Raw genomic sequence first — 13,988 nt, 5'->3', positions numbered from 1 at the left:
CATGTAACGGAATTATGTAATTTAATTACAAAATAAATGCAATTGTAATTAGTAATCACAATTACTTCTGAAAATGTTAATGATTACAAAGTGGGTTACATCTGAATTTTTTTACATGCATACAGATTTAATTGATTTCTTTCCCAAAATGCACTAACTGCTCTAATTTATAAGACACCTACGTTTCAGGAGTTCAGGACGCAGAATAGGACACATTGATAACTGTTTTATGTATATGGTTTATTTTTTAAGATGAACTGTTTCTTCCAAAGGCATTGTTAGATGCCAGTGTTTCCTGTCCTAGCTATGCAAAGATCTACTTTCAAAAACAGTATCATAGCTATTAAACTATTTCTTGTTATGATTTAAATTTGTATTTAACCCCAGAATGATCTCAAAGTAAAAAGAGGTGTTAAAGTCTGATTTTGTGGTGGCTGTGCTTTAAAATTTAGTTATTATAATCTTAATTCAAGTGATGAAGGATTGTGAAAGTCTGACAGTAAGGTTAACCCTGCCTGCTTTAAATGTTAATGTGATTAACAGTTGGGTCATTCCGTGTCAGATCAAGCAAATTTCAAAATTTTCCCCAATCTTTGTTGCATTATGTGCAAATGGTGACCATTCAAAAATGTGGAAACAGCACTTTTCAAGTTTTTTCTCCAAAGTTTGCATGCCTGTAATTCAGTTTTTTTTATTTTTTTTTAAAGATATCTTAATGCCCTTTTAGGTATTGGGTCTTAACAAAGTTTCCTTTTGGCATCTTTATTTTTTAAGGCCCTATATGGTTCAGTTCCAGAGATATTGGAATTTAAATATGGCTCCAAGAGTAAATTGGTAAAATGCACCTTTCAAAGAGGAACGTCTGAAGAACAAATAATGTTGAAACTAGAGATGTATCTTGTTTCCTCTCTAAGTGCCATAAATATTCTTTTTCCAAAGTTTGCATGCCTATAACTCAAGAAGTATTAAAAGAAATCGCAATAAGATTTTAGATTCTAGTTCTTAATAAACTTTTGTTTTGGAATCTTCATTTTCAAAGCTCTACTTCGTTCAGTCCCAGAGATATGAGGAGCTCAATGAGGCTCCATTTTCAGATTGTTGAATATTATCTATTTTAGTGGCTGAAAAGCAAATATTGGTCACTCTGTATACAGCTGATACTTATTGTATCAAAAGCAGAATGTCTGAAGAATAATTAATGTTGAAACTAAGAATGCATCTTGTTTTCCTCTATCAAAACAATATGCACTGAACATACATGTCGGAGTGCTAAAAATGCACTAAAATTGTCAAGTTGAGGGACATTACCTTTTTCTCAGTAGTCTATTCATAAGATTCTATATTTGAATCAGTTTCAGGGATATTTGGAAGAAGGGATTTTGTTCATTTTAACAGTTTCTGAAGCTACCAAGAGTTCAAACACACAACATTGTAACATTTGAATCTAATCCCACACATAGGGAAAAGTGGTTGCTTTTACCACACATTGCATTCACATCAATAAACCAAGATTTGCCTAACCCCTGATTAATTATTAGAATTTCTTTTTCTTTTTTAATGTTATATAATGAGTGCATAGTCATAGTGCTAAAGGGCATAGTTGGCATAATCACTGATAATACCTCAAACATTTAAGGTCTCTCACACTTGAAATAATAAACACTGGGGAAATCTAAACCCAACGGTAAATGGGATCATGGGTAATCTTATTTTACGTTTCACAGTGTTCACATTTTACATGGAGTTAACAATTAATCCTGGTCATTCATAATCTGATGTGTAACACTGTACATTCCTAAACCCTGGGTTTCTGTTATTATTCACATTGTCAGCAGTGATGACTAGATAAACAAAACCACATTTGGTGTGAAAATGGATAGGATACCCATTTCACACTTTTTTCAGTGAAAAAGTCCATCCAAATTTCCTCTCACATCAAAATCCAGCCACATACTGTATTTAGAACTGTTTTGGCTTGATCTGTGCATATTTCTCTCCTGATCTGGCCTGGATGGACTGGAGTCATATAGATTACTTGTGGATTATTATAATGTTTTTATCAGCTGTTTGGACTCGTATTCTGACGGCACCCATTCACTGCAGAGGATCCATTGGTGAGCAAGTGATGCAATGCTACATTTCTCCAAATCTGTTCTGATGAAGACTCAAACTCATCTACATCTTGGAATGCCTGAGGACAAGTACATTTTCAGCAAATCTTCACTGCAATTTGAGCACTAACAGTTAATTTTTTTTTTGCTTTTTTTTTAAAAAGTTGATAACTATCAAACTACTATCGGGGGAAGTCATGGCCTAATGGTGAGTCGGCTCCCCAATCGAAGGGTTGTGAGTTCAGTCTAACAGGTTAATTGGGTGGGGGGAGTGCATGGTTCTCTCTCCACCTTCAATATGACTTAGGTGCCCTTGAGCAAGGCATCGAACCCCCAACTTGCAGCATAAAAATGGCTGCCCACTGCTCCGGGTGTGTTCACAGTCTGTGTGTGTTCACTGTTTGCTCGTGTGTGTGCACTTTCTTAAATGCAGAGCACAAATTCTGAGTATGCTGGTCACCATACTTGGCTGAAACTTTTAAATTCTATGGTTTATACACTTAAAAACTGTGTTGAGGGTTTAAGTATAATGTTGTTTGATGCATACTTTGAAAATCCACTGTAAATATTACACCATCTGGGTGGCTTTGGCATATATTTCTTATGATTTGGGACACACTAATGTTACCCTTGTATATTATTTAGGATGGATTGAATGTGAATTTGGATGCAGCCAGAGATCTGGTGTTCTTCTGGGAGCAGAAAGATTTCACAATGTGAGTGACACTGAGCTGCAGGTCTGCGTCACACTGCAGGTGTAAAGCTGTGAGCTTTGGGTTAATACAGATAAGACTCATCCTTCAAGATTCCTGCCGTAATTCTGATCTGATCTGCATACTAACAGATTCCAGGGGCTGGAAAGTCTGTGGTTGTCCTGGGAATCTCAGTGGTTCTTGCTGTGCCGCTGTGCAGAAAGTACTAAAGATTACACAAACTAGACCCAGCCAAATCAACAGATACTCAGCATGAGTGTAGTGCATTACATTTCCATTTATTCATTTAGCAAATGCTTTTATCCAAAGCGACTTACAAATGAGGAATATGACAGCCTAAAATCACATGTACCCTTTGTGAATCCAGTAAAAAAAAAAAATACTGTATCTGTCTTTTTTTAATGTTCCAGTTTGAATCAAACATAATCAAACATAAATCTTATCAACTTACTGTAGTGTTTTAAGCATTTTTTAAACATTTATTAATTCTTAAAGCGTTAGTTCACCCAAAAATGAAAATTAGCCCATGAATTACTCACCCTCAAGGCATCCTAGGTGTATATGACTTTCTTCTTTCAGATGAATTCAATCGGAGTTATAATAAGAACTGTATTTGATCTTCCAAGCTGTTTAATGGCAGTCAGCAGGTGTTGCAGTGCATCAGTCCAAAAGAAGTGAAATAAAGCACATCCATCGATAATAAAAAAAATGCCTCACACGGCTCTAGGGGGTGAACAAAGGCCTTCTTTAGTGAATCATTGTGTTTTTGTAAGAAAAATATCCATATTTAAACCATAATAATCAATTTAATCTGATTGTACACGGAAGCAGCTCCGGGCGGATGATGTATGAGGTCGGCTTTGCGCATGCGCCGCTCAGACGTGACGAACACAGAAGTGCAAGGGAGAGATCAAAACAAAACAAGGGTCACGAATTAGAAGTTAAAATGACGATTTGTAAAGAAGAATGTCAGAGGATTTCAATATAAGCCAAGAGGAGACTACATTGAAGTGATTATTACATTTTGAATATGGATATTTTTCTTACAAAAACACATCGATTCGCTACAGGAGGCCTTTGTTCCCCCCTCCGGAACCGTGTGAGGCACTTTTTTGTTATAGATGGATGTGCTTTATTTCACTTCTTTTGGACTGATGCAATGCAACACCCACTGACTGCCATTAAACAGCTTGGAAGATCAAAGACAATTTTTAATATAACTCTAAATGGGATTAATCTGAAAGAAGGAGGTCATATACACCTAGGATGGCTTGAGGGTGAGTAAATAATGGGCTAATTTTAATTTTTCGGTGAGTTATCCCTTTAATAACTATAAAAATGCAGCAACAGTGTATTTCAGATTTTATTTGAGAACTGATGATCAGTTATTCTTTTTAATCACCTTATCTTCGAATCACCAGTCCTCAAATGCTCCATGAGTCCTGCGGGTGCCATAATGGTCAGGGTATGGCTTGTTTCCGTTGTGTTGTGCTAGTTCCGTTGTATTATGGCTTGTTTCTATTGTGTTCTGGCTTGTTTACGTTGTGTTGTGGAGATTTTGTTGTGTTGTGCATAATGGTCTCAGGGAACGGAGCTCAGGAAATTAGAAAAACAACTTCACAGATCAATTTAATTTTATTTATGTTTTGTTTTTGACATGACAGAAAACGGTGACTAGTTATTGGTGCTTTCGAAATGCTGCTTCGTGAAGCTTTGAAACCTATGCGAACAGGTGATTTGGAGCACGTATCAAACAGCCAAAATTATCTTGTTACATCTTAACCATTTCAAAACAATGGTTTGCCGCTAAATGGTGATGATTTTTAACTGATTTCGAATCAGTTTTATATATTTGTAATAAAATTACACATTTCTATAATAAGTTTTATTATAGAAATGTGTAATTTTATTACAAATATATTAGTTTTATTTTTACTTTAACAGTGCAGTATACAATATCTCTTTTTAGTGGTGTAACTGCAGTAAAATTCTTCATCCATGCAATACCTTGGTTTAGAAGGGCAGAGTGTAGAGAAGAGCAGAGGGGCAGAGCATGTGAGAGAGAGGGAGGAGATACGGTAGAGAAAACGCATACAGTAATACAGAACCGTCCTTCCTTGGAGGAAACCGTCCACACACAGCAGTGCTGGAAGTGAAACGGTGCTCTGCAGCACAGAGAGAGAGAGAGAGGGTGGGAATAAAAGCCAATGAAATCAGTCTGTGCGTCAGTTTGCAGCTGATCATCACTCTTCATCAGAGGGACATTCTTTAATTAATCATTCTCTTCTTTACTATCCTTCTTGCACTTTTTTTTTGGAGAAGCGAGGACACTACCTTCATTGATTTCTGTTCATCCTTTATCTGAGCGGAAACTGAGCTCTCTGGAGAAAGAACAGGATTTCACCCTGTAGAAAGCAATCAAAGACTTTTCTCATCTGTAGCTTCCTCTCAGTTGAGTTTGTGGATGTAACTTTTGTTCACTTGCAGTTATTTCTCTAATGTCCTGGATTTTGGTTCTCCTTGCTGATGGTCCAATTTTACTCTGTTCCTTGTCTGTCCGATCTGTTGTTGAGCTGAATATTGGTTGAACTGGTTTGGACTTACCAGCTCGCACCAGGTGAAATTGTGAGGATGTCCGGCTGTGCCAGGCGCTGCAAACATGGGTTAGTGAAGTTTGCTCTGTCTGTGAGCAAACTGGTGACGGGAACTCTCATTAAAGGTATGAAAATGTGTACATAATCCACACATAACTCAAATATGGGTGAAATGATGGGTGTATAAAACAAGAAAATACTATTTCAGTCTTTCTATTTAAAAATGTTATGTTTAATTCAATGCTTTGCTTGCCTTATTTGTAAATATTAGTAAAATTGATTAGCAGTTTCTGTTTGAAAACAGTTTCTAAGTAAATCTCACACCAGATGCTTTAGTATGTTCTTTAAAATCAAATACTAGTTTAGTAATATTAAGAGTATGGCAATAACAGATTCTAAACATTGTCAGTGTTAAAATGAAAAGATTATAGTGGCACTATTTGTTCCTCAGATCATTGCACAGATGGATCCTTCTGCAGAACCTCTATAAGCACCTTTAATAAAGATCAGAAAACCTGATGAACTATTACTTTCTGCAAGAACTCCAAGGACCATCAGTGGTTCCTCCAGTAAGAAGCCCATCATAAAGAAAGGCCTTGAGACTGTTGATTTATAAGTTCTCTGAGTCTCAATATGGATATTGGAGGTGTCTAGAGATCCTGCAGGACGTCTGATGAACCCATGTGTGTGATTTACATTTATATTTACAGTTATGTGTGTGTTTCTGAGCCATGACACTCACAGTGAGTGCCATGAGGGAGAAATAGAGGTAATGGTGTTGTTTACAAAAGCAGACTGTTTGTTTTATGTGTGAGCAAAGACCTATGGGGAGCAATCACACATTCAGTGTGTTCTTGAAAGTGGTCTTGTGTATGTGTGTGTGTGTGTTGTAGTGTGTTATAGTGTGATAGCTTTACTGCTTTGATTTACCATCTGATTTTACTGCCAATTGCCAAACAGAACTAAAAGAAAACACAAAATACAGTACACACACACACACACACACACACACACACACACACACACATACATACATATCATGGGTTAAAAATTTTTGGAAAAAAGAAACCAAAGGCATCAAATGGTAACAATTTACAATAAAGTTCCATTTTCTTAAAATTAGTTAATATGAACTAGCAAAGAAAAATACTTCTAAAGACTTTATTAATCTGTAATTTTTAAAACCTACTAATACCTTATTAAAATCAGACTCCCCACATGTTGCCCTTTTAGAACTAAAGACACATAATGGAGCTCTTTAAAGGGATAGTTCACCCAAAAATGAAAATTCTGTTATTATTTACTCACCCTCATGTCGTTCCAAACCTGTAAGACCTTTGTTCATCTTCGGAACACAAATTAAGATATTTCTGATGAAATCCGAGAGCTCTCAGACCCTCCATAGGCAGCAACACAACTGAAATGTTCCAGGACCAGAAACGTAGCAAGGACATCTGTAAAAAACAGTCCGTGTGACATAGGGTGGCCATATGCGCCGTTCATACGAGACATGTCCCGGCCAGGATTGTAATATTTCATTAAATATCCAGGTTTTGGCTGTTTGCACTGTGCAGGTCGATCATTGTGTGACATTCACGAGAGCTATAGAGAGCAGAGCAGATGGCTCCTTATGCTTTCGAATTGCTCTCGCACCTACTTTGGTGTTTTTTTTTTTTATAAGTGTGCAGCGATGCTTCAAGTCAGACAAATAAACAAACACGTGCACATATTTGCATTGCTTTGATCGTTCCCTGTAGATCTCACCTTCTCACACACAGCCCCGCGATTGGTCGATTTTATACAATACCTGCATGTTATTGGTCAAACTGATTTGGATGTTTTAGGCAATATTAAAATCCTGGCCAGGACGTGTCCCATATGAACGGCTCATATGGCCACCCTAATGTGACATCAGAGGTTCAACCGTATTTTTATGAAGCTACTACATTTCAGTTGTGTTGCTGTCTATGGAGGATCTGAGAGCTCTCAGATTTAATCAAAAATATCTTAACTTGCCTTTTGAAGATGAACTAAGGGTTTGGAACAACATGAGGGTGAGTAATACAGAATTTACATTTTTGGGTGAACTACCCCTTTAAGATTAACTGAAGCACCAGATTTACGTTTCTCCTATAATTCCTTGGGACACAAATGAGTCAATATTTGTCATGCAGTGAGAGTATAGAGCTATAAAATGAATGTGGAGAGCAGCTCAGATCATTTGATGAGAAATGTTTGAGTTCATATAGTGTGATCTCTGACCTTTGACTGCAACAGGCAAATATTTTTGAGATTTGAGTTTGAATGTGAAGAAGCTCAGATCATTTGAGGGATTACTGGGGTTTTTTCTCAGAAACATCAGGAGACTTCAGATGCTCTTCATTGAGATGAAGGAGATCTCATTTGTGATTGTTCTTTCCTTTAAGAATTATAGCGGAAATTCATGCAAACATATGCATGTGAAAATCTGAAAATCTGAACATTCTCTTTAAACCTGAGGCTGTTTCTTTGCACATATACAAACAATCACTGTGTTTTGTTGTAAACCTGCAGGCAAAGTCTTTGGCATCTAAAGAGACATGTGACCATGTACTGTACACATACTGTACATTCATTCACGAAGCAATTTCCATTCTCTACCTTTGTCATTGCATATTATGTAGAATGTATTTGTTAGTGTGACTTCAGGCCATAAGTGATGCATTGAAAACACACACACACACACACACACACACACACACACACACACACACACACACACACACACACACACACACACACACACACACACTTATACTGGATGACTCTGGAGTAATGTTACTTCCTCAGATTCAGATGGTACACAGATATCTCTGTGGAGCCCTGAGCCGAAGCAGACAAGTGTGTGTGTGTGTGTGTGTGTGCGTGTGTGTGTGCGTTTTCATTTCCTTCAGTGATGGGATGAAAACACACGACTCTTGTGGCTTTTACAGCTTTTTTTTTTTTTTTGTGTGTGGTGTGATTTCTCTTCCTGACATTGAAAGTGTATGAAGTTGTATTTGCATTGTTGCCTTTTAAGTGCACTAACCTCAGGAGATATTCTGGCAATGGCAGATATCATCCAGACCCAGATAACAGTTAAACTGACAGCTCTCTCTCTCTCTCTCTCTCTCTCTCTCTCTCTGTGTGTGTGTGTGTTTGTGTTCTATATTTATAAAGCAAACATACTGAAATAAATTTACCATGACAAAGGTCACAGCAACGTGTGTGTGTAAAGGTCACAACCACAATGTGTGTGTGTGTATAGATAGATATCATTCTACATCTATCCATCTATCTATCTATCCATCCATCCATCCATCTATCTATCTATCTATCTATCTATCTATCTATCTATCTATCTATCTATCTATCTATCTATCTATCGTTTTGTCGATATCTAATGTGTAAGTAGGTGTGCAGTAAGTGATAAATGGACAGTTTGTTTTCCAATAATGATCGGCTGACTACATATAATAGGTAGGCCTATATGGTAGGTTCCTTTAAAAAATACCATGCTACATGTTAGTAATATTAAGGACAATTTTTTTGTGTTTTTCTTTGAAAACGCGCTTTACTGAAGTCATTATGACTGACAGATGTAGACACTCGAACCTGCTGTTCCTATATCTTTCCCATCTCTGTGGTTGAATTCAGTTCTCCTGCTGGTTTTAATGATTCCCGACCCAGCGTGTTCCGTTCCCGCAGCATGGAGAACCTCTCATCATCTTCACCTGCTGCAGGTGAACGTTCCCTCACCACCGCTTTGTAAAACTCCCTGCACAAACCGTTCACTTCTAACAATGTCACTTTTCAATTTCAGCCTCTCTGGTGCATGAAATTCATTCTCCACGGTTTTGCATGTAGCCTATTTTATATTTGATAAAGTGCTCTAGGCTCTGGGCTCTGTCATGAACAGGTTTGCTAGCACAGATCTGGTTTTAAAGTGTATGTTGAAGCCTGTAATCACGCATTACTTACACTCTATTATCTTACCTTTAAACTCACAGCTTGAACTCACTTTGGCTGCCTGTAAACGCAGCAGGAGGCTGATAACACTCAAATGCATTAATTTTTTTAAGTTATACCGCCATCTACTGGATACATACAGCAATCTTATACTGTATTACTGTAAATTCAAAATATGTTTTGCTTTGGGAGTCCATACAGCTTTTACAGTCCATGTATTCTTAATTTATTAAGATTCTTTGATTTTTGGCCCTGTGTCGTTTAGAAATCAGCCCCAATTATTTTTAAATGCTGATCGGAACCGCCTACTAGGCTACTTTCATAGAATGATAAAGTAAAACAAATAATAATACAAAAATAAAAAATAGGAATAGTATGAGTATATACTACACTAGTATGCTTTTTCGAATTCAGCCATGCATTACTCTGTAATCAAAAGCGATTAATTCATTGAGTAATGCAGTGATTGGCCAACGCTGAAAAAAGTAAGTTATCATGTGATGAGGCCGTCTCCATGATGCTTGAGACAATCATTTATAGCACTGAGAAATGACTGAGAAATGTTAATAGATTTTTAACCCTGGCCCAAAGAAAGAATTAAAATTTGAGAATAATTATTCAGACCCTTTCTTCCTGACGAATTAGAAACAACCTGCCACAGATAGCTGCATTCTACTTCTACATAGTTTCAGTGTATAAATCTGTGACACAAAGGCCAAAATAACGAATTCACACTGGATTACAGAATGAATTCCCAACTGTGTGCTGAATCCATAATGAATTCTGTAAGTACATGATTTATTTAATTAAATCCCTAAATTAACTGCCAGAACTGTCGGTTGATGTTATAAGCACACACACGAGAACGCTGTAAGTGCATTGCATGGGATTGAGTAACAGGCTATGTCTGCAGTTTTTGTAAATAAAACGTCTTGTTTAATTGTTTAAAAATGCGTCTGTTGTTGAGATTTGCATGTACACTACGTGTTATCTGCGTGTTGATAATAGTCTTGTGTGCTGTTGGCGTTGAAATCACAGTCTGTAAGTCGTGAGTCTGTCGCTGGGTGGCAGCGGTGCGCTTTTGTTCAGCTCTCTGTGAGACTTCTTCTTCTTCTTGGTGTTTAATGGCAGATGGCATACAACTTTTAGGTGCATTACCGCTTTTGTTGGGGTGTCTTTGTGAAGTTTTCTTCTTCTTGGTGTCGCCATCTTGTAGCAGAACTTCACTTGCGTTAGCATCCCATTGACTCCCATTCATTTTTGCGTCACTTTGACAGCGAATAACTTTACATCTGAGGCGTTTAAAGACTCCATTTGTCCCATTTATTTTTCTAAAGATACACGACAATGTATAAAGGGCTCCATTACCTTCTATGTTACATTATGGCCCCGTAGAAAAACAGTTTTGGTAAAAATAGGCTAACGATTGCGTCATAACCACTCGACTCTCTGTCGCACAGTAGAGAAAATTACCGTACAGACAGGAGGAGAAGCTCGCAGGCAATCGGGGAGACGTCAAGAGATATGGCGTACTGGCGTTTACATTTTAAAATACTATACAAAATAATTAATCAGAATACTTACTCCTGCTCACTCACACCAAAGAACTCCCCGCGCAAACTCGCCGTCTCTGCAAGATTAACGATGGCAGTTTTCACGCACAGCTACTAGAAGGTTTACATCTGTCAGACAGGTTGCTGACGTCATCAAGCTTCGTTTGAGTCTGCGCCTCAGAAACGGAAGTGCTAGTTTTAGGTATAAATTTGTTTATTTTGTCTCAATTGAGTTCCAATGGGGTCGCTGTGTCCATTTCTTTTACTGTCTATGTTTTGTTAGTTGTTGGAATAGATATTTTAGGGCTTCACTTGTCTCAATTGAGTTCAATTCTATTATACCATCACGTGTTCTTTAACTAACAAAAACTGAAAGTTTTATCCCCTGATTTAGGCTATTCCCCAAAATGTTCAAGTTTTTATTTATTTTCCTTGAGGACATCAGTCAGTATCTTTCTTTCCTTTCTGTATCTTGGACACTACATTATAACATGGTCTACATTTTCCTCCATATTAAAATATTCACATTTTCCAGTTTCATGTCTCCCCATTTTTTTTCAAACTGCTATTAAGAGCAGTATGACCAAATCTAAGCCTTGAGATGATAGTTTCCTCATGTCTGTTTCTTCCTGTTACTCTGTAGGCTACTTACCAACAATTCTTTGAATGCTATAAAACCATCTCCCTGTTCTTTTTTCTTCCCAATATTTCTGACATCAATTCTTCACATGTTGCTTGATTAAACACTTAATTTCACTCTTATCATACTTTATCTGCATATCTAGGTCTGCTTTCTTTGTTGCTTCCTTTGCACATTCGTCTGCTAACTCATTTCCTTTACTCCCACATGCGCTGGTACCCAACAGAAAGCTACATAAATTCCCATCATCTGGATCCTATACATTGCTTGAAGAATCTCAATCATTATATCTGCTCTGCTCTCCAAATGACATGTTTTAATTGTAATTAAAGATGAACTTTGACATATGTGTGTCCACATTGGCTTATTTTCCTGCACCCATTGCAATGCCAGTAAAACTGCAATCATTTCACCAGTGTAAACTGACAAATTATCTGTGATTCTTTTACTGACTTTGACATTAAGATCTGGGATACTGAATGGCACACCTACTTTGTCTTCCATATTTTTCGATTAGTCAGAATATATTTGTGCTTAACCATAATAATTTTCATGAATGTACTTATGTGTTATTTGAACATTTGATTTTAACTTACCCTTATTTCTCTCACTTAACAATGTCATATCTACCGTAGGTTGAGATATCAAACACAGAGGGATTGTTGTCCATGGAACTGTAGGGCTTGTTGGAGTTTCACCAATTTCCATTTCTTTTACCACTCTAGGCACTTCCCATCCAAAACTTTTGATTTATTTCTTTCATTTTTCCACAGAAAGGTTTTAGAACTACCCTTGCTGGGTGTTCTTGACTGTGTCCTAATATATTGACCCAATATCTTAGTGACAGTTCAATTCTTCTAAGATCTAAAGGTATTTCTCCCATTTCAATCTGCAAGGCAGCAGTTGGTGTAGATCTCATCGCCCCCGTACATAATCTTAATGCCATTGACTGGATTTTGTCCACCTCTTTTAACAGTATTAGCAGCAGATTGATACATTATACTCCCATAATCAAATACAGATCGTATCAAACCCATATATATACTTAGAGCCATCTTTTCAGCCCCCCATTCTTTCCCCACTAAACATCTCATAACATTCATTACCCTTTTACATTTATCAACAATTCTTTGAATATGTATTTTAAATGTGAGTTTTTCATCAAACCACATTAAATGTTCAATCAGTGCACACAGACTGAAATAGTTTAAGACTTTGGTTCTTTTAATTGTGTTGATTTTGGCTCACTTTTAAAAAAACCCCACCAATTCACTATCTCAGCAAATTAGAATTCTTCATAAGACCATTAAAAAAAAAAAAACATTTTTAGTGAATTGTTGGCCTTCTTGAAAGTATGTTAATTTACTGTACATGTACTCAATACTTGGTAGGGGTTCCTTTTGTTTTAATTACTGCCTCAATTTGGTGTGGCATGGAGGTGATCAGTTTGTGGCACTGCTGAGGTGGTATGGAAGCCCAGGTTTCTTTGACAGTGGCCTTCAGCTCATCTGCATTTTTTGGTCTCTTGTTTCTCATTTTCCTCTTGACAAAAAGTGGCCTTCTGTTTGTGTTTATTTTTTGGTGAGTTTGCTGACCAGTCAAGCACACCAACACCATGGTCATTTAACCAACTTTTGGTGCTTTTGGCAGTGTGGGCAGGTGCCAAATCCTGCTGGGAAAATGAAATCAGCATCTTCAAAAAGCTGGTCAGCAGAAGGAAGCATGAAGTGCTCCAAAATTTCTTGGTAAACGGTTGGAGTGACTTTGGTTTTCAAAAAACACAATGGACCAACACCAGCAGATGACATTGCACCCCAAATCATCACAGACTGTGGAAACTTAACACTGGACTTCAAGCAACTTGGGCTATGAGCTTCTCCACCCTTCCTCCAGACTCTAGGACCTTGGTTTCCAAATGAAATACAAAACTTGACCACTGGGCAACAGTCCAGTTCTTCTTCTCCTTAGCCCAGGTAAGACGCCTCTGACATTGTCTGTGGTTCAGGATTGGCTTAACAGGAGGAATATGACAACTGTAGCCAAATTCTTTGACACGTCTGTGTGTGGTGGCTCTTGATGCCTTGACCCCAGCCTCAGTCCATTCCTTGTGAAGTTCACTCAAATTCTTGAATCGATTTTGCTTGACAATCCTCATAAGGCTGCGGTTCTCCCGATTGGTCATGCATCTTTTTCTTCCACACTTTCTCCTTCAACTCAACTTTCTGTTAACATGCTTGGATACAGCACTCTGTGAACACCCAGATTGCATGTCTGATGGCAGATGGAGTATTTTGATGACAACTTTCATACCTTTTATGGACCTTGACACTGTTATTTACTTGGCAGTCTATGGGACCGTCTCAAGCCTCCAGGTTTTCATCCAAAATATC

General features: G+C 37.5%; 1 protein-coding gene across 1 annotated transcript in view; it reads left to right on the top strand.

The window, feature by feature from the left end:
* Positions 1-4,935: 4,935 nt before the first annotated feature.
* kcnip1a (Kv channel interacting protein 1 a) overlaps positions 4,936-13,988 on the top strand; it is a 47,775-nt gene continuing 38,722 nt past the window's right edge. Inside the window, exon 1 of the mRNA XM_042737938.1 lies at positions 4,936-5,543. Within this exon, the coding sequence (XP_042593872.1) occupies positions 5,456-5,543 (88 nt within the window). The 5' untranslated portion in view covers positions 4,936-5,455. The remainder of the gene's footprint in view (positions 5,544-13,988) is intronic.

Source organism: Cyprinus carpio, chromosome B14 (assembly GCF_018340385.1).
Source record: "Cyprinus carpio isolate SPL01 chromosome B14, ASM1834038v1, whole genome shotgun sequence".
NCBI classification, from domain to species: domain Eukaryota; kingdom Metazoa; phylum Chordata; class Actinopteri; order Cypriniformes; family Cyprinidae; genus Cyprinus; species Cyprinus carpio.
This window is presented reverse-complemented; position numbering and strand designations above follow the sequence as displayed.